This window comes from Eulemur rufifrons, chromosome 8, assembly GCF_041146395.1.
Source record: "Eulemur rufifrons isolate Redbay chromosome 8, OSU_ERuf_1, whole genome shotgun sequence".
In the NCBI taxonomy this organism is placed as follows: domain Eukaryota; kingdom Metazoa; phylum Chordata; class Mammalia; order Primates; family Lemuridae; genus Eulemur; species Eulemur rufifrons.
Window position 1 is genome coordinate 42048866 of NC_090990.1, and position 20334 is coordinate 42069199.

Here is a 20334-nt window from a genome sequence, read left to right on the forward strand (position 1 = left end):
AAGTCCAAGATCAAGATGTCAGCAGATTTGGTGTCTCATGAGGGCCCACTTCCTCATAGACCACTGCATTTTCACTGTAACCTCACAGGGCGGAAGGGATGAGGAGCTCTCTGGGGTCTCTTTTTATAAAGGGCACTAATCCCATTCATGAGAACAGAGCCCTCATGATTTAATCTACTCCCCAAATTCTCACCTCCTATACTATTATCACCTTGGGGGTTAGGTTTTCAACATATGAATTTTGGGGGGACATAAATATTCAGTCCATTGCAAGGAGTTTGGACACTACAGCAAATGATGTAAATGATGGATGGCAATTTTTGTAGAAACAGATTATATTCTTTTCATTGGAATTGTAGAGATTTACTTTGCTACTCCAGACCTAGTTTGAATTTGGTAATGTGCTCTTGGAAATTTTAATACTGTAGAAGGTGTGAGAAAAAAAGAATAACATTTTAAGCATAGGTTATGTGGATCAAAGCTTATTCTAATCCCATGGGCTAGCAAGTGATTAGAATGAAAGTAGTAGGTACTCAGCTGATACAGGATAAATACTGTTTACGCAGTATTAGGTACTTTAATGTTTCAAATATTCTTTAAAATAGGTGTGCCACGGATAAAAAATTCTATTAATATTATACATGGATTTTTTTTCTTCTAATAGTTTTATGTGAAAAAGATTTAGCCTATACACTATAGTATTGTTTTTCCAAGTTTATGGCTATCTACTTAGATGTTTCTCTCCAAAATCAACCACAGAAAGTCTTACATTTTTAAATTACTAAGTTATAGTTAAATGAATTTGTGGCAAACAAAATGACCCTATTCATTTGGCAAACTTAAATAGTAATTGGTTGGATCAATTATTCTCTTTGGGAACAACCATTGGGCATTGGTGAGTGGCCATGGACTTCATTAAAGACCTTGGAAATCAATAGTACTGAGTCTGTACTACACATACGTATAGAAGCAGGGTACACATAGATGAGATAAAGTGATACTTGGGTTTCGTGTTTGTGTTGTCATCTTTTTTTCTTAGATTGTATGCAGGTCCTGAAGTTGATATCTGGAGCTGTGGTGTTATCTTGTATGCTCTTCTTTGTGGCACTCTCCCATTTGATGATGAGCATGTACCTACATTATTTAAGAAGATCCGAGGTGGTGTTTTTTATATCCCAGAATATCTCAATCGTTCTGTTGCCACTCTCCTGATGCATATGCTGCAGGTTGACCCTCTGAAACGGGCAACTATCAAGGACATACGGTGATTATTCTTTTTGTTCCTGTTATGCATATTTTCTCATATACTATTAATAATAGTAATGTTAATTGAATGCTTGCTTTATGCTAGGCTTTTTAGCACTTTATAAGAATTTTACTGGCCTTATTACATAAACCTGATGCTGTCACTTACCTTTCAAATACGTGAGATTGCTGCCCAAACCTTTTAGCTTAGGTAGCAAAGTGTACAAGACCATTCATAAGAATGCTCTGCTTACTTCCGAAGTCTCATTTCCTGCCCTCACCACCTCACCCCTTGTAGCAATGCTTCAGGCACATTGCACTTGTCTTTGTTCCTCAAGCATAACGTAGATTTTATGCCTTTATGTCTTTGTTTATATTTTTCTCTTTGCCTTGATGCTCTTTCTGCCTTTTTTGACCTGATAGACTTCATTCATCCTTTAAAATTCTGCTCACATGCCACCTCCCTTGGGAAATTATTTCTGATTTCCCCAGGCAACATTGGGTGCTTCCACTTCTGTTATATCAACATTTTTTTCATACTTTTATTATTTCATTTTCATCTTCTATCCAGGTATTTATCAGTGTGTCTTTCTCCTTTCTTAAGTTATGACTACATCAAGGTAGAGAGATTGTCTGACTCATCTTTGCATACACAGTGCTAGAGGCTTGGGCATATAGTATATTCTCAGAAAGTATCTGAAGAAATTTCAAATGGAAAAACAGGGTGAGATTTATGTATTTTACATATGATCGATGCCATGAATCATAAAAAGTTTTGCTAAGCTTTTGAATTCAGTAGCTGCTAGTGGGTTTACTGTGAAGGATCTCTTGTCAGGGGAGAAACTTTGGAATGTGCTGTTGCTGATGCTACTGTGAATATGACCATTACATAGCACACATGTAGCAAGATGATTCATTACCTTCTGTTTATTACTTATTATGTCATGTTTCTTAGAGGTTTTTCCTTCTTACCTAAGTTTCCATCCGTGTTTGTTTATAAACATGTTCTTTTGACATCTTTTCAGAACCTTCCCCCTTCTCTTCATAAGCCAGAGTGACTATTTTGAGACCTCTGACTCTTGGAATAGTTAAATGCTGGCTGAGGTAGTTGTTTCTGTGACCACTTCTGATCTCTTTTGCATGGGAGGACTGTTGATTCCTTTTGCATTTGTGTATCGTTTTCTTTCCCAAGCCTTTCTTCAGTGTTCCAGGCCTTGTGCATAAAAATGTAAAAGTGTAAGTTAGCTACCAGATTTAGTTATAGAAATGAACTTAGCAGGAAAAAAAAACCCTTTGTGTTCATTTCTGCTTTAACATAAATAGTTCTTTTAATTGCCTTTTCCTTAGAAAATTAGACATGCTGACCTACTTGCACCTACTTGTATCACATACAAATTTAGAGTAGTGAACATATTGATTCTGTTATTTCAAAACAGATGTTTGTATATTTACAAGTTTTAGAAGAAAAATGTAAGTCTACTGGGAAGAGTTAACTTATACATAGATAGATGGTATAAAGAATGTCACTCATCTCTGTACTTAAAATAATAACTCAAATCTATAGTTTTTATCTTTTTTATCTATATTCAATATTTTGACGTTTGGGAATTCTTGATTGGATAAAATACAATTCAACAGGGAAAGGAACTACTAATTATTGACCAATTACTGTATGCCAAGCATTTTGCCATATCCTTGACCTATTACGTTGATTTTTAATAGGTAGCTATTATTCTACCTTTATAAACCGTGAACCTGAAGTTTAGAAAAGTTATGTTATGATTTTTTTATGTATCTGTTTGCCCCTATTAAATTGTAAGTTCCTTTAAATTAGGGACCAAGCATTAATTCATAGCAAAATGCACAAGGTCTGGCACATATTAAATGTTGAATAAGTCTGTGTTTGTTGAAAATTACACAGCCAATAAGGGGCAGAACTGGGGATCAACTCAGAACTTGCCTGAATTCAAAACTTACGCTATTTCCACTAGTCTACATTGTTATATCAGTTCCATGACATCTATCCTTCCTCCAATCTATCATAATACTTTATATATTTCTTATGCTACTATATACTGTCTTAGCATTATTTTTGTACATATTATATCTTCATTTTTATTTGTTCATTTAATCATTTTTACTTTTATTCATTTAAGAAATATTTATTTAGTGTCTGCTCGGTGAAAGGTCCTATGTTAGGTGCTGGAAATATAGTGGTAAAAAAGACGGACATTGTCGTTATGGAAATCACATCTTTGTGTTCACCCAGGTGCCTTGAGCTCAGTAGTAATAGTATTAATATTGTGGTTAAAAGTGGGGGGTCTTAAGTTCAACTGACTACAAATACCAGTTCTTCTGTTTATTAGCTGTGTGTGCTTTAGTTACTTCTTTTTTGTAGTAGAATTGTTGGGAAGATAGTCATAGATTGAACTATGTGAAATTGCCATTTATTTATATCTAAAAACATTTGAATATTAGAAACTGAAAATATTCAACTTAATATTACTAAAGCTCTTAGAACAATGTTTAAGTGAATATATGAAAGTCTTTCAGCTGTACTTAAAGAAATTTGGGCACATTGTAAGGTTTCTAAAATTTGATTGATAGTCTTTATAATCTTATTTTATTTACTTTTTCTTTTTTTGGACTATAGAAAAGGTAAATGTAACCTGTTTAATCTTAAGTCATATATTATAGCAAAGTCAGGTATCAGGTAGTAGTGATAGAAAAACATAACTTTTGGTGCTTGTGTAATAATGGATGTGAAATGAATTGATTTTGTTTCAGATGAACCTTCATAAACATCCTAGTTACTGCTCACTTTGGTAGAGTTAATTCAGAAACTAATTCAGAAACTGACTCCTGAAAACTAAAAGCTAGAGTGTGGCTTTTTAAATTGGGAGTTATCTTGTTAAAAAGAATTATGGTTACTAAACTAAATTGATAAATTAGAAACAAAAATTTATGTTATTTCCCTATTTTTAAAAATTCATTTTATTGATATAATTCACATATCATAAATTTACCCCTTTAAAATATATAATTTGGTGGCTTTTAGTGTATATACTAAGTTGCACAGTCATCACCACTAATTCTAGAACTTTTTTATCATCCCTGAAAGAAATGCTTTAGTTGCTCCCCATTTTCCTTCCTCCCAGCCGCTGGTAACTAATCTATTTTCTGTCTTTATACCTCTTATGGACATTTTATATAAATGGAATCATACAGGATGTGGCCTTTTGTGTCTGGCTTCTTTCATTTAGCATAGTGCTTTTAAGGTACTTCCATAGTATAGCATGGATCAATACTTCATTCTTTTTTGCCTGAAAAAATATTCACTGTATGAATATATTCCGTTTTGTTTTTTCATCAGTTGATGGATATTTGAGTTATTTCCACTTTTTGGCTCTTATGACTAATGTTACTATGAACATTCACATACACAGTTTATACAGTCATACGTTTTCATTTGGGGGTATATCTAGAGTTTATAATTGTTGTATATTGTTGCTCCTGTTTGTTTATTAGTTTTCCTGAACTAATTCTGTAAAGTCTGTATTATTTGTATTTATGGCTACTGAAATCTCTCCTTGTTAGCTTAATGGTTAGCTAATGGTTAGACAGACATTTTCCTAAATGCCCTAATCTGTCTCCCACCCTTTGCTGAGGGGCTCTGTGTGCATGTTGGGGTGTATCTGTAGTTCTGCTTGGCCTGAGCCTTAACTCTGCTTTAGCCTTCACTTCCTGCTTGTGCAGAGCCTCAAAGTCTGCCGTGATGAGAAATTAAAACCTTCTCAGTTCTTTATTGGGTAAATACACAGCCCTGCAAATGTTACTGGCCTTCTTGAGTCCTAGGACTATATCAGAAACTTTTCAAAGACCCCTTTGAAAATCTCATTCCCTAATTTTTCTTTTTAATTTTTTTGGTCAGCTTCTTGCTTACCTAACTTTCATTGCTGCTTCAGACAGCTGGGATATTAGACAGTTGCCATTGATTTTTTTTTTTCTCTTTTTTTTAAGCTGTTGCTGCTGTGTTGTTGTTGTTATTTTTGACAAATGCCCTAGGTAAAAGGCTATTTGCAGTTGAGTGAGCTCTTCTGAGTCAGGTCAAGAAAGACAAGGCCTGTTAGTAGAGGTTTCCAGGGAAATGATAGACATGTCAAAAGTAACATTCTCTTAGGATAGGACCTTTGGGGAGCTCCAAAGCTATTCTATTCCTCTATTCCCTCTATCCCCCTTTGCCCCCCACACACCCCAGTAGTTATTGTGCTGCTAGTTTTCTTACTATGTGATTATGAGGCTGTTGGTTTTCAAGGCTACTGTGGAGCTGGAAAAAGGGAGATGGATATAGGACAACTTAAAAAGCTACAAATCTCACCTTTACTACTGAGATTCAGCCATTTTTCTTGAATAAACACTCCTCAGATTGTTGTAAGCTTTGGTTAATTTCCAGAGCTCTGAAAAAGTCTATTTTGACAATCTTTGCTAGTTATTTCATTGTTTTATGGATAAGTGGATTTTTGCAGTTTGTTTTGAAAGGACTCAACTTCCCTATTTGTCATTGATATTTTAAAAGTGTTCAGACATGTAACATAATTTTTTGTCTTCTGTTTATTTTGAAAAAATCTATCTCAGTTATGTATTACTAAACATTAATAGGTGTTTAATATTATGATATAGCAAACATTAATTTTTGTCTTCATATTTCATATGTCTACTCATCATTTACTGAGTATTTACTCTGTACTGGCTAGTGGGGTAAAGTTAATAAGGGATGGTCCCTGTTTCAAGGAGCTCCCAGTTTAGTGGGGATGATTAAGAAAGGATCAACAACTATAAAAAAAGTGTTGTTATAGATCTACTAGCAGGTAAGTTTTATCTTTGTATATATGTTCAAGATCTGGCACACCATATTTCTCGCTTAGACTATTGCAACAAGCATTGTCGTCATCATCTTTATCTTTACAATTCAGTCGCTATACCATACGCAGAATAATCTTTATAGAATGCAAATTAGATTATGTCACCCTGTCTGTTTAAAAACCTTCAGTGGTTTTCATCAGCCATAGGTTCCAGCCTCACATCCTTTTTATAGCCTGCAATTCTCAGGAATATCTTATTTCGTTTGCCATGCCATCTCGTAACTCATTATACTTTCATGATATGGGGCTCACTTCACTTCCTAGAACATGCCAAAACTCTTTCTTGTCTCAAGGTTTTTACATATATTGTTTCTTTTGCTGGGAATACCTGTTCCTTAATTCTTTGCTTAGCTGACTTCTGATCATTCTAATTGTTGTCTCCTTAAATATTATTCAGAGTGGCTTCCCTAATCCCCTGTCTCACATCCTAAGTTATATATTCCTGTTTTACTTTGTGCTTTCTATACAATCTTTAGACAGGACTTGCATATTTGTATATTTGCAACTATATTTTTATGTGTATTTGTTTAATCTATATTCAGCTAGAATATAATCTCTGTGAGAGTATATCTTTGGCCCAGAGCATGTCCTCAGTAAATGTTCACAAATGAATTAATTAGTGTATAGAAGACATTCAGTCAAATATATCTTGATCTGAATTTTAGCTTGGGGGGTACTCAATTCTGTGGGGTAGCAATGCTTAATAATCTTGAGGGAGTAATTTGTGTTAGATGTAAAGGGGTGTGATATTATAGGATAGCAATAGTAACATCAGGTATAAAGGCCCAGAAGTGAGAAAATAAGACTTGGGAGAGCAGTTCTCAAACTCTTTGGTTTTAATATCTTATAACTCTTAAAAACTATTGAGGACCTCAAAGAGGATTTTTTAAAAAATGTAGGTTATAGCTATCAGTATTTACCATATTAAAATTAAAACTGAGAAATTAAGAGAATATTTGATTCACTTAAAAATAACAATAAGCCCATTACATGTTGATTTAAATACATCTTTCATGAATAATAACCATATTTTCCAAAGCAAAAAAAAAATTGTGAGAAGAGTGGCATTATGTTACACTTTTGCAAATCTCCTTAATATCTGGCTTAATCAAAGATGGCTAGGTTCGCACATCTTCATTCCATCTGTTGCTGTATTTTGTATTAGTTGAAGTGTATAAAGAAAGTCTGATCTCACTCAGATAAGTGGAAAAGAAAGGAGTATTTTAATAGCCTTTCAGATAATTGTGATATTCTTTGATACTAAACCAAAGCTTAACATGTTAGTTGCAATGTCAAATCAGAAAATATATTAATGGATTTTGGTACTTTATTACATTATAATTAACTGGTCTGTCTTGCAGTTTGAGTGGATCTTTTATGTATGTATGAGCCTATAACACCATGCATCACTTATTTAGAAAATACCGGGTTATTGAACTATGCAAATTTTTCTAAATAGTGACACATTTCATTATACACTATCAAAAAATCATATTAATATTATCAATACAACCATCAGAAAGTCTTCAGTATTGGGAAATTGTCAAACAGGCCAATACAAATTATACAGAATTTTACATTTTTGCTTGAAAGCTTGCATTTTATCATTGGCAACAAATACTGCTAGCTATTTTCCTTGAAGTGACAGGCTTACTTTGTTTATTTTTGAGAAAATGTCAGTCAAATACTCAAGTCGTAATAACCATAGTTTTTCCAGGGTAGGGATTAATTGTCTTGCCCAGGGTCACATAGCCAGTAAGTGGCAGAGTTGGGAGTAGAAATCAAGTCTTTCTGATTCTATTACGTTGTATTGCTCCATGTCTAAATTATTTGGAACTTTTTAAAGCATGTTCTTACAAAAGTGTATTGTGGTGTTTTTCCTAGAGAGCATGAATGGTTTAAACAAGATTTGCCCAGTTACTTATTTCCTGAAGACCCCTCCTATGATGCCAATGTCATTGATGACGAGGCTGTGAAAGAAGTGTGTGAAAAATTTGAGTGTACAGAATCAGAAGTAATGAACAGTTTATATAGTGGTGACCCTCAAGACCAGCTTGCAGTGGCGTATCATCTTATCATTGACAATCGGAGAATAATGAACCAAGCCAGTGAGTTCTACCTCGCCTCAAGTCCTCCAACTGGTTCTTTTATGGATGATAATGCCATGCATATCCCCCCAGGCCTGAAACCTCATCCAGAAAGGATGCCACCTCTTATAGCAGATAGCCCCAAAGCAAAATGTCCACTGGATGCACTGAATACGACTAAGCCCAAATCTTTAGCTGTGAAAAAAGCCAAGTGGCATCTTGGAATCCGAAGTCAGAGCAAACCATATGACATTATGGCTGAAGTTTACCGAGCTATGAAGCAGCTGGATTTTGAATGGAAGGTAGGAAATTGTAGTGTATTAAGATAATTTGTAGAAGCCATTTTTCTATATAGTAAGCTGCTCTGAGCTGCTGCATTGAGTATTGAGGTCAATAAATAGTTGGTTTTGATTTAGATATAAATTTAGTAGTCTTGATACTTTTGGCTGACAAACACCATTCTTTCCAATAATATACCATGTGCACTCAAAACAAAACAAATAACCTCTATATTAGGATGAAGAGCTATTGATGTTGGGAACCTACATATTTTGAATTATAGAATAGCATTCTTGGTTGAGAAACAACAAATACTCAACTTGAAATCATCTGAGAAAACAGCCTGTTTCAGCATGTATCTTAGCAATAAAAAGTCATGAGTCTTCAAAGATAGTATATTTTTACTTTCTCTTTTTTTAGGGAGTTGTTTTTTCTTTTCTTTCTTTGGAGGGCAGGAGTGGGTGGCTGTAATAGCTAGTGGTCAATACAGATTATACCATCAAGACATACTTACTCAGTAAACAAATACTTTCCTCCAAGTTGGGAAATTGTCTTAATTGGCTGGTGCTTTTAGTACTTCCTCAGCCTACATTTTGCTTTTTTAAAAAATTAGTGCTCAATTTCATTTCAATTCTATTTGAATATATGGGGGGAGCATTTTTTTCATTTCAGATACTCCTTTCACTCTTGTTCTTTTCTTGCAGACTGTGAACATTTTTTTTAAAGGAAGAAGAAAAATGTTTGAACTCACTGTGTAAATATTCATTAGACATGTTTGAATAAATCAGTCATTCTCATTTCATTATTTGTATATGAAATGAATAAATAAATTTTCTTAAAACCATTTAAAAAACAGATCTCTCATTTTTGAAGCAGTTTTATATAGTTACAAAGAGATGTTAACATCTTTAAAAATCTGTACTGAAACATTTTTGAAACTAATTTCATAGATGTTTTGAAAACCCAGAATCTTCTTTTTCTGAGCTTCAGGGTTTTTTTTCTTCAAAAAGTAATATTTTCCTTAAGGGATTTGTGATACTTCAATTTTGTGACAGTACCTGATGCGGACCATTAACGTGTTAGTTCCCCTTTATTCCCTGTACTCCATTTTTATCGGTAAAAGTATTCAAGCAGAGACTGGGCAACCAAAGTTATTATTGATGTTTATAGAGGATGCATATCTGGAGTGAAGGCTAGACTGTGTATAATCTCTGAGTTCCCTTTGCATTTTTTTTTTAGTGCCCCAAATTCATTCAAGTAGTTTTCCCTTTACGTTTTAATTGCTATACACAAACAGTACCACTAGTGGGGATTAAATAAATGCTAAAGCAAACTACCTATAATATAAAAAAAATCATTCAGAAATTCCTTCCCTACCCAACCCCTATCAATTATTTGTTTTTGACATTCTTCACAATAAGAAGGGAGACATTTTGTAGTTTGTTATATTTGTTGATTTCCCATTTTAGGTAGTGAATGCATACCATCTTCGTGTAAGAAGAAAAAATCCAGTGACTGGGAACTATGTCAAAATGAGCTTACAACTTTACCTAGTTGACAACAGGAGCTATCTTTTGGACTTTAAGAGTATTGATGGTAAGAAAGCTTTGTAGGCATGAGCTCTGAGAAGAGAAAACTTGGCACTAGTTGACCAGATGTTAAAATCTTTCCAAAGACATGGTAGGTAGGTCTTTTGCACTGATTTTTAAGTAATCTAGACTTAACCAAAATGTAAGCAAAATGAAAAGGATGAAAGACACATGGAATATCTCTTACCTAGTACCTTTCCAAAAAAAAAAGTGCTTTCTTGGCATAAAAAACATTTGAAGTGTTGACTGTGGAGCAAAAGTAAGGAACAACAAGGAAGCAACTTTTACTTAAAATTAGCCAACTTGTCAAGTTCTTTGTAACATTTCTCCACTCACATTTTGTTAGTTAGATTTAGTATCTAAATTTTGTCCTTCATCAGCTTCCCTCATCCTGGGTGGCCAAGGTGACCAAATTAGGCCTCTGCTGGGATTTGGGTTGGATTTAGGTAGCCATGGCAACCTAGGCGCCAAAGGAATCATGGAAAATGGTCACATCCAAGTACTTAGAGTGTGCCGAGAATTAAACCCAAGTAAACCAAATATGATTATTCAGTTCAGAGGCCCAAGTGGGATAAAAATAGAATAAACCAAGGGTCAGGTGCTAGAGATGGAACAAGAGTAGAACTGAGTTTAGAGTTAGGAAAATTGTTATAAACAAAGCACTTAAATTTTATTCTCAAACTACTGTCAACTATAGGAATGTATATGTATATATATGTCCCAGATCACCCTCATTAGAATTACCCATTGTTCTTATTAAAATGCAAATTCTTGGGTACCACTCCAGACCTACCAAATCAGAATTTCTGGAGACTGGTCCTGGGAAACTGGGAATCTGCACTTTAACAAGATTTCTCTCACATTGCTTCTCCTAACCAAGGCAATTCCTATGTGCACGGAAGGTTCAGAACCACTGTATGATGGTAACTTTTGTTTTTATCATAATGATTTTTTTTTGTTGATATGCTAGAAGAAAATAAGTTGCCAAAAATGTGCTTTCTTCACATGCAGGAATATCAGTTTGATTTCAATGTTAATGCCAGATACTCTATTGAGAAGGATTTAGGGGCCACATTTTGTGTGTAAGTGTGATTGATTAGTGTTGTTTGGTATGATTGTGGAAGAGAAGGGGTACTGCCACCCCTGCTCCTAACACACTAAAACATGACATTCATTATTATGTTGCCCTTGCTGAGATGCATTTACCTAATATTATGAATAGAATAACTTCACAGGAAGGGCTTGGGCAAATATGCTTTTCATATAAATTGCTCTTCTTTGGTCCATTTCAGATGAGGTAGTGGAGCAGAGGTCTGGTTCCTCAACACCTCAGCGTTCTTGCTCTGCTGCTGGCTTACACAGACCAAGATCAAGTTTTGATTCTGCAACTGTGGAGAGCCATTCACTTTCTAGCTCTCTCACTGGCTCTTTGACCGGAAGCACATCATCTTCAGTTTCACCTCGCCTGGGCAGTCACACCATGGATTTTTTTGAAATGTGTGCCAGTCTGATCACTACTTTAGCCCGTTGATGATCTGTCCCTAGTTGCTATCTTTCTGTTATTGCACTGTGAAAATGAGGTATATTCTTTAAATTACTATCTTACTTCTGGATAACATACTCTGCAATACTAATTGAGAGATGTGAGTATCTCCAGGGGACACACAATGTTGATGAAATTACTGAAAACAAAAAAATCTGACATTTGCTTGTAGAAATCTGCAGTTCTGTTGTGCCTATGATAAATGAACATAGGCAATTCTTTAATAGGTGAACATTGATGAAGATTGTTAATTACAATTGTAACTTCACTGCAAATGATTAATACACCTCACTGACAAACCATCTCAATGTAAGGGTGGTTTGGCAACACCTCCTTGCTTTACTGTTTAGGTAAATCCAGTTTACTTCCTAAATTTCAGTAGGCCTTAAGCTGTTTTATGTCCCTGTTTTCTTGCACAGAAGATTAGAAAGTAAAACAACCATTAGTAAGATATTATTTAAATGCTGAAATCTTAAAAGCTTGCCCCCCAAATTTCAGAAGCCAAGTTCTTCTAACAGTTCTTTACAGATACTGCGATACTGCCTAGTGTTCAACAGAAAGGCTGTGGTCCTATAACAGATAACCACGATTTCCAGGTTCCTTTAAAAAAGCTGCAACTGATTCTGAATTGTATCTTGATATTTCCTTGAATAATATATTTATCTTAAGAGCCTTCAAGGTTCAACTTAATTTTGGAACATCTGGAATTGCAACAATTTTCATCTTTTCCATAGACTTTTGTCATTTTAAAATATACCTTCAAAACCTACCTTTCTCAAATTCTTTTTGATTCTATTTATTTTTGTACTTCACCAAGAATAAAATAGTTTAATGAAACAAAACAAAACATCAACAATCCCTTAAAAGAGATTATCCTTTATCTTTGATCTTTTATTTTGTGTGTTAGGTTGTTAGGATCCCATTGTGTTTTACAATGCTAATTCTTCATTTGAAGCCATCCCTTTCCCCCACCTTCCCTCCGGCACTATAAGTCTTTGTTCATTATTGGATCCTCAGTGGCTGATTGACTTAGTTTTTTTCTGGTTCCCTTTCGGGATTGCTAGCCATTCAGTTTGAAAACACTGTTCTGGCCCAAAGGGCTTTTATGTACTTCCAAAGCTTGATAGGCTGTGACCTTCACTGTTGAACCTGGTAGGGCAGGAAAGCCTTAAACATTTTTAAAAATTCTCTCTTGAGTAAACTTATGTGTTGTTTACATATATACATATATGTATTCACATACCAGTGCTTTTAATTGAAAACCAAACAGTTTTCTTATTTTGCTTTGTGAAAGGTTTTTTTTAAGATTAAAAAAACCCACAAACTATATAGCAGGGTAGATAGTAGCTCATTGATTATATTTTGTTTTAGTAAAAGTATTTAATTTTTAAATTATATGTAATTTATCTAATTTGTATTTATTCGTTATGTTTATGCTGTAATTAATAATCTCATTTCACCTGACTTACCCTAGAAAATATTAAGCTCTTGAAAACAAAAAATGACATTACTTTGACAGGTTTCTCTTTGCCAAAAATAATGTATTTTCTACCAAGAAGCAAATGAGAATGTTAGACCAGGTTTCTCCTATGTTTATGGAAGACAAGCATGTCCATCGTTAAATAGTTTTTGAGTCAGGAGTTTGCATTGTGTCACATCATGTTTTTTTGTAGACCTTTTAAAAATGGTGTTTAAATAACTTGTAAGTCTTACTTCTTAATATCAAAATGAAAAGAATCTTTGTTCACCAATTTGGGAAAGAGGGTGGGGTTGCAGTTTGAGATAGTTTAAGGTTTACTCTTTGAAAGACTGCCATCTTGTGGCACCAAAGGGTAATACTTTTTAATGATTATTTGTATAGGGATAAGCAGTCCTGTGTTAGTCTGATATGTGTTATAGATACTGCGTAGTTTTGGCTTCTCCAAATGTGTACATACCTCTTTTGGGAAAAACAGGGACACCTATTAATATTTGCCTGATTGTGAATGGGATGATCTTAGAAATAAGGAACTAATAAGATACCTTATCCCTAGAGACAAAATCCATATCAATTTTAAAGGCAGAGAAACAGCGGGAAGGAATCTAGTGGCATTTTAGCTTTGCTAGTCTAATAAATCAGATATTAGAAACTTGTTCATATCAAAATTACTTTATATCGATGATTATCATGTTTTTTTGAGTTAATTTATTCACTGTTTTCTCATTCTTGCCATTATTTATGAACATCCCCATTTGATAGTTACCTGTTGAATTTTGGGAGAACAAACGGTCACAGTTTTGGTGCTTTCATGTGTAAGTTTTTCAAACATGGCTACTCCGTGAATCTAGTGGATATAGTAAATTGGTTTGTAGAGAGACAATTACAGGAGACTCAGTCCAGTATCATAGGGGCTAGAACATTGTCATAGCAGGCTGTTTGCTGCCTATGGGCCAGAGAGGGAAAGAATCAGTTGCTAATACAAAATTCCCACATTTTAGTCTTATAAACTGTGGATGTGGTAGGTAGATCTGGGCTAAGAACAATTTCTTCCAGTTAAGATTTGGGAGATTTTCTATTATTAGGTTATAGGTAAGGCCTTAGCTATATCATGGACTCCATATGGTTCTAGAATAGCATTTCTCAAAGTATATCCTGTGATATGCTCTGCAGGAAAAAAAAAGAATCCATGGAGTAAGTTTGAAAAATGTTACACACTACTCTATCCCTTAAGAATTACAATGGATATGAGCATTAAAGACTGATAAGTCCTTCCATGAAAAAAGAAAACCATGTAACTTTGTTTAACCCTGCTTTGCCCAAATTAGTTAACCATTTTTAAACATCTGATGAGAAAAAGCAAATTTGGAAACTATTAGGAAAATTATGTCCCAGGTTGCCATAATTAGGGTAGTTAAGAATGAAATTAAGGTAGTACCTCCTTTTTCCCTTGATTGTTGGGGAGACTCTGGTTCAAATTCAGAATCATTTCATTTTAACTTGCAGACATATTCATCTTGAGTGAATGCTGGATTAAACAGAATTTTTATGTCTGCAATTTGTTTTATAGCACCCTGATTTTCTTAATCAGGTTGTGGTATTGTTTGGGTGCAACATTTTTTTTGTGTGTCAAGTGACTGAAGAACCTTAAATAATGTGATTACTTGAAAAAAAAAAGATTAAGAGACTAAGTGACTCATGCTTATGGCTCTGTGGGTAGTGAGTCAGTATCACTGACTCTTACTTTCAAAATGTGTAGTAAGTGAACATTTTCTAAATACTTTTGTGTAGCATACCACATTTAGATCTAATCCCTGTTATCTTTTAATGTAGGACCAGACACCTTCTTAAACTGAATATTCAGGGAGGGAAGTAGGCAAACCATTTACAAGTTGGGTTTTTGTTTTGATCAACAAACCTTTTAAGAGACACTTTTGTAACCTCAAGTGTTTACATTCCTTGATACTAGCCATCTATTAATATAAAGAGAATCCAGGAGCCTAAATTAATCAGAAATAACCATATTTCTGTGTCAGAGAATTGGCTATATGTAGCACAAATGATTCTCCATTTTCTGCAAATAGGTTTTCAAGGACAGTTACATAATTCTGTGCTTGCTTTCTCTTATTCCCTAGCCATTTTGTACTCAGGGAATACAGATTGATTTTTAGTACTAAATGAGACATAATTTAGTAAATAATCTGTTACAGATTTTTTAACTATTTGGATTTATATGTAGCATCTGTTAATGTGCAGTATACTGAGTTAATGTAGGCACCATACTTTTTTTCATTTATAAAATTTAAAAACCTGGAACATAATTTACCACAGATACCACATCATTGTCTATTCACTGGTTAATAATTTATATCCCATTAATCGTTGTAAAATCTCAATATCTAAATGCTAGACATATTCACAGTTTTATCTGTTTCTGTTTGTTTGTTTTTAAAGACCCAAACCTTTTCAATCTGGCATTTCTTTACTTGGTCCTCCTGTTACCCTGTGGCTTTTAAAATAGGGAATGTAATTTATTTTAATATCAGAGACTCTATTGAAAACTCTGGATGAGGGATATGTGCAATCTGTTGGTAAGTCACATCCTATGTTAGGTCTCATTTTTGTAACCCATAAAATGGGAGAGAGAGACATTAAAAGACCTCTATGATAACTTTGAGCTTTAAAGTTCTGTTTTTTCTGCCTTTTCTTACGATTTGTGTTAGTGTACATTTTTTATATATTAAGAGTTTTTATACTAGTGTGAATGTTCTATTTTTGGTTTGGTGAGGCATTTCAAAGGTATAAACTTGAATATTTTTCTAAATACAATTACCAGAGTAATACAAATGGCAGAAATCATCCAGAAAACCAAACGTGTGGAGACATCATATCCATTTGGCATAAAGCAAAACATTACTAATTTGGAATAATGGAAATGTTCTAGATGTTTTTATAGTGACTTTTAGATCCAGAGACCCTCTGTATCTGTTAACTTACTATTACAAAAACTTTGTGAGGTAACCAGGAAAAGTACTTTTACCATTTTCCAGATGAAGAAGCCAGACCAGAAACCTCTTCATAAAGCTTTAATGCCATACAAATATTCAGCGGTGATCAATTGCCCTTTATAGTATACTACCTTTCTGAATTAATGAAACGTGAGTAGTTGGTAACAAAAATAAACAGATGTATTGCTTTCAAGTCTTAGAGTGACATAAAGTAGTCTTAACTAAATATTTCTTAGTTTTATTATTTGAACCAGTTGATTATACAAACTAGATGTTTATCTGAATTATTTATGATTAGCATGTTCATAAGTACTTCTAAGTTAATTGAGGGTGTTTAAAAAATACTGAAGAAACTTTAGGACATGATTCTTCCTGTAATTTTATTTATGGGATTCTTATGGCACAATCTTTTTTTAAAAAGGAGTACTAGCCCCAGGCCCTATCTAAATTATTGTAGTTTTTGACTGTTATCTGAATTAGGCCTACCTAAATTTCATATACAGATTGATAATTTTTCATCTTGTATGCGTATGAGATGATATAACACTGTTTTCATAGAGTATATTTGTATTTACAAACTACCTGTTATTGGCTTGATAGCGATTCCCCCAAACCATATAAAACTTTGAAATGTAACTTACGTTTGGTGAGCTTTAAGAATTACATAAACCTTATTTAAACAAGTCACTGGCATCGTTACTAGCTTTTCCCACATATAATTATAATGCATTTGATGCCACTGAACAATAGTAGCATGAAGAACAGGACCCACAGTCTAGACTGGATTGAGTTTTAATTAAATTTCTTCAGCCATAGCCTGATAAGAATCAGGCTAGGTCTAGAAGAATTACCAGACTGTGGGCCTATATTAATTTTGTGAGCCAGTGTTAATGTTTACTGCTATCCTCGCATAGCAATGCCAATTTTGCAGCCGTGACTGTATATGTGACTTTTGGTAACTATGGTTTATATCTAAAGTAATTCAGACTTTATGGAAGTAGCTCGTGATTATTTGGATAAACAGGGTAGATAAATTTCAATTATATTTAAAATGTAATTAAGGACGTCCTAGAGTAGAGCACTCTTTCCAGAAAAGGAGTTAAGTATTTATAAAATATCCTAGCATGAAAACTATATTGACTATATGTAGAATTCTGACAAGGTTCATCTAGTATGATTTTTTTCAATTTAAAGTTTGCTACTTTGTTGATTTAACATTTCAGGGAGGAACAAACATTCTAGCCAAGGAAAATAGCATGGTTAATTTTTTTTTGCTAATTTAAGCATGCATTTTTCATAATTAAAAGTCCCTCTTGAGTAAGTTTTGTCACCAAAAATGGCCATTTTTTCTGTATAGATAACATTTTCCAAAAATAGAAAAAAGAGATCCACTGTTCTAAAAAAAAAAAACAAAAACACAAAAAACACTAAATTGTGCCTTCTCTCAAGTTATGGGAACAATAATTGTAAAAACTTATTTATATTTTCTTTCTTTTTTTTTTTTTTCTAATCCCTTTCAGTTTTCCTTAGATCTTCCCTCCACAAATGATCACCTTATTTCCTTCTGCCTGTTTGTTTTTAAGTTCCTTTGGCCAAGCCTCACACTATCACTGTCATAAGTTGTTCGCTAAATGTATTTTTCTATTTCTTTCATGTTGTTGCACTTTTTAAGTCACCTTGGTAAACATTTGGCTGCCTTCTTGTGCTTTTAAAATGAACGCAACGAATAGCAATCTTTTTATTTTAACCCTTTAAAAAGTTCATAAAGGAAAGAAGTAATGCAGAGCTAAGAACAAAATCTAACTTGGAATCTGAACAGCAGCAAGTCACACAGACTTATTTAATTTTCTCATTTAAAAAATGTGGCTAATAACCTACCTCACAGATGTGTGTGAGAAACTGTTGAAAGGCCCTTGTTTAAAACCAGGGTTTATTCCCCATATTTAATGTAAACCCCTTCCTTTTTTAAAATAGGTATCTTTGATACTGATAGGATGAGTATCTTGATTTTTACATAAGTTTTATGTGGTAAGAACATAGTAGTAAAAATGTTTAAGAACACAGTTTCACAGGTCATGGTGTTCTTGTTTTAAGTGATATTTTAAATTTCTTGAAAACATTAAAAATTCAAATATGCTTGTTCTGCTTCTTATTCAGAACTTCTTAAAATGTTGGCTGAAGCTGCCTTAATGTATCAAAATACAGCTTTCTCAAGACTATTCACATCTATGGTTGTACAGTGTTTTGAATGTTTAAAGTTTTTATAGAACTGTGAACTCTAAAGATGGTATCTTGATATTGTTTTTAGGAAGAATGGTTGTGTTCTTTATCATGTATGCTTAAATATCAGATCGTGGACTTTGAGTGCAACAAATAAAACTGAAAGTTGACAGCCATTAGGTTATGTCCATGACAATCATAAGATGATTAATCAGATATTGATTATTCAGTTTTTTTCAAGAGCATCCCACATTCATTCTTTCTTAGCCCATCTTTGAAAAGAAAAAAAAAAAAAACCTTGAGGTTGATACACATTAACCCATTGGAGCATTTTATTAGATACCTATTTAAAATTTTTTAAACTGTTGAAATTGGGACCACTTTTTATAACTGGTTTCAGGAAAAAAAAAATGACTTCCAGTGCTTTTGTGTTTTAATAACCATAGATTCAAATTTCAGTTTTGTTTGTTATATATTTTTTGTGAGTGTTAAATGATCAATATGAAGGATTTGTCTTCCAGTAACCATATGGAAAAGATGTCTTCTTGAATCACACGGCATTTCATAGTTACAGGTTCTCTCTGATTATCTCCCTAATTAATGTTTGCTGTGTATGAAACTCAAAGGCAACAAACACAAAAGAGAAAAGCAGCCTCTCTGATTGCTTGTAAGCTTTTTTCATAAAATCACATTAAAGTCTCTGGTTAATTTGAAAGCTGTTTTTTGTTTCTGTTCAGTCATTAAGCTAAAATTCTGCATGCCACCTAATAGTTAAAGAGAAAGTTCTTATAGGAAAAGATTACCCATTGGAGATTTTACACCATCTTTTGTTCATTTTTATCGTCTTAGACATTAGTTTTTAACTTTAGCCATTGTATTAGTTTTCTATTGTTGCTAAAACAAATTACTATAAACTTAACAGAAATTTATTATCTTAGTGTTCTGTGAATCAGAAATCCAGTGGGCTTAAGTGGTTTCTCTGCTTCAAGTCATTAGGGTTGAAAAACAAAGCATTGATAGGGCTGGGCCCCCGGGGGGAGACTCTGTTTCCAGCCTCATTCTAATTGTTGGCAGGATGTAGTTCCACGCCACTATAGAACTAAGGACCCTGTTTCCTTTATGGCTATTGACCAGGGGTCGTTTCCTTTTAAAGGCCATCTGGAGGCCACTGGCATCTCCTGGCCCAAGGCTTCCCTCCATCTTCAAAGCCAGCAACACGGGGCTCAGGCTTCTGATCTCTCCTCCTTCTCTCCCACCACATCTGCCTGACTGGCTGACTGACTCTCTGCCTTCATTTTCCAATTTTAAGGACCCTTATGAGTAAGTTGGGCCTGCCTGGATAATGTACTTTTTGAAAAACGTACTGTAACTCTCATTAAAAAGAAAGAAAAATGTGAACATATCAAAGTCAGGATATATAGGTAAAAATTTCAATTTTCTTTTTCTAAACTTTAAAGAGAAGAATGAGTTTGTTTTTATTAGTGAAAATATTTTTCCTTTATTTCCTAAATTGTACAGGTGATGGATGCTTATTGTAGGAATTTTGAAATGTACTGGAAATTTGAAGATGCTGAGAAAAACATCGCCCATATCCTGTTATCCAGAGGCAGCCATTTAATAAGAGTTTTGTCATTATATATTCATTTTTTCTCTTCATTTCTTCGCCCTAGAATATGCTTTTTTAAAGTTCTGAAGATTTGCCGGAGAGGGCGTGGTCAAGAAGGATGCTGTGTCATCTTGGAAAACTACAGGTATCACAGAGGTACTCAGGAGGGGGAAGGGAAGGTTTTGTTGGTGTATATTAAGGTTGCTGGAGGCCAGACCTACATATATAAATGAATTTATGAGTGGGGCAGTATTAGCCTCTGTTTGGGTCAAGTACCTTTGTATGTTGTCATTTATCTTATAGGATGGTATTATCTTTGCTATCTTTTTATACAAAATTCAAAGTAAAATAGAAACTC

General features: G+C 33.9%; 2 protein-coding genes across 2 annotated transcripts in view; one reads left to right on the forward strand and one right to left on the reverse strand.

Moving 5' to 3' along the window:
• The window catches only part of PRKAA2 (protein kinase AMP-activated catalytic subunit alpha 2), a 56517-nt gene extending 44781 nt beyond the window's left edge, over positions 1–11736 (forward strand). The window contains exons 6-9 of the mRNA XM_069480057.1: positions 1040–1264; positions 8052–8556; positions 10003–10129; positions 11415–11736. Coding sequence (XP_069336158.1) covers positions 1040–1264; positions 8052–8556; positions 10003–10129; positions 11415–11653 — 1096 coding nt within the window. The 3' untranslated portion in view covers positions 11654–11736. The remainder of the gene's footprint in view (positions 1–1039; positions 1265–8051; positions 8557–10002; positions 10130–11414) is intronic.
• FYB2 (FYN binding protein 2) overlaps positions 11692–20334 on the reverse strand; it is a 108591-nt gene continuing 99948 nt past the window's right edge. The window contains exon 20 of the mRNA XM_069480054.1: positions 11692–11858. Coding sequence (XP_069336155.1) covers positions 11753–11858 — 106 coding nt within the window. The 3' untranslated portion in view covers positions 11692–11752. The remainder of the gene's footprint in view (positions 11859–20334) is intronic.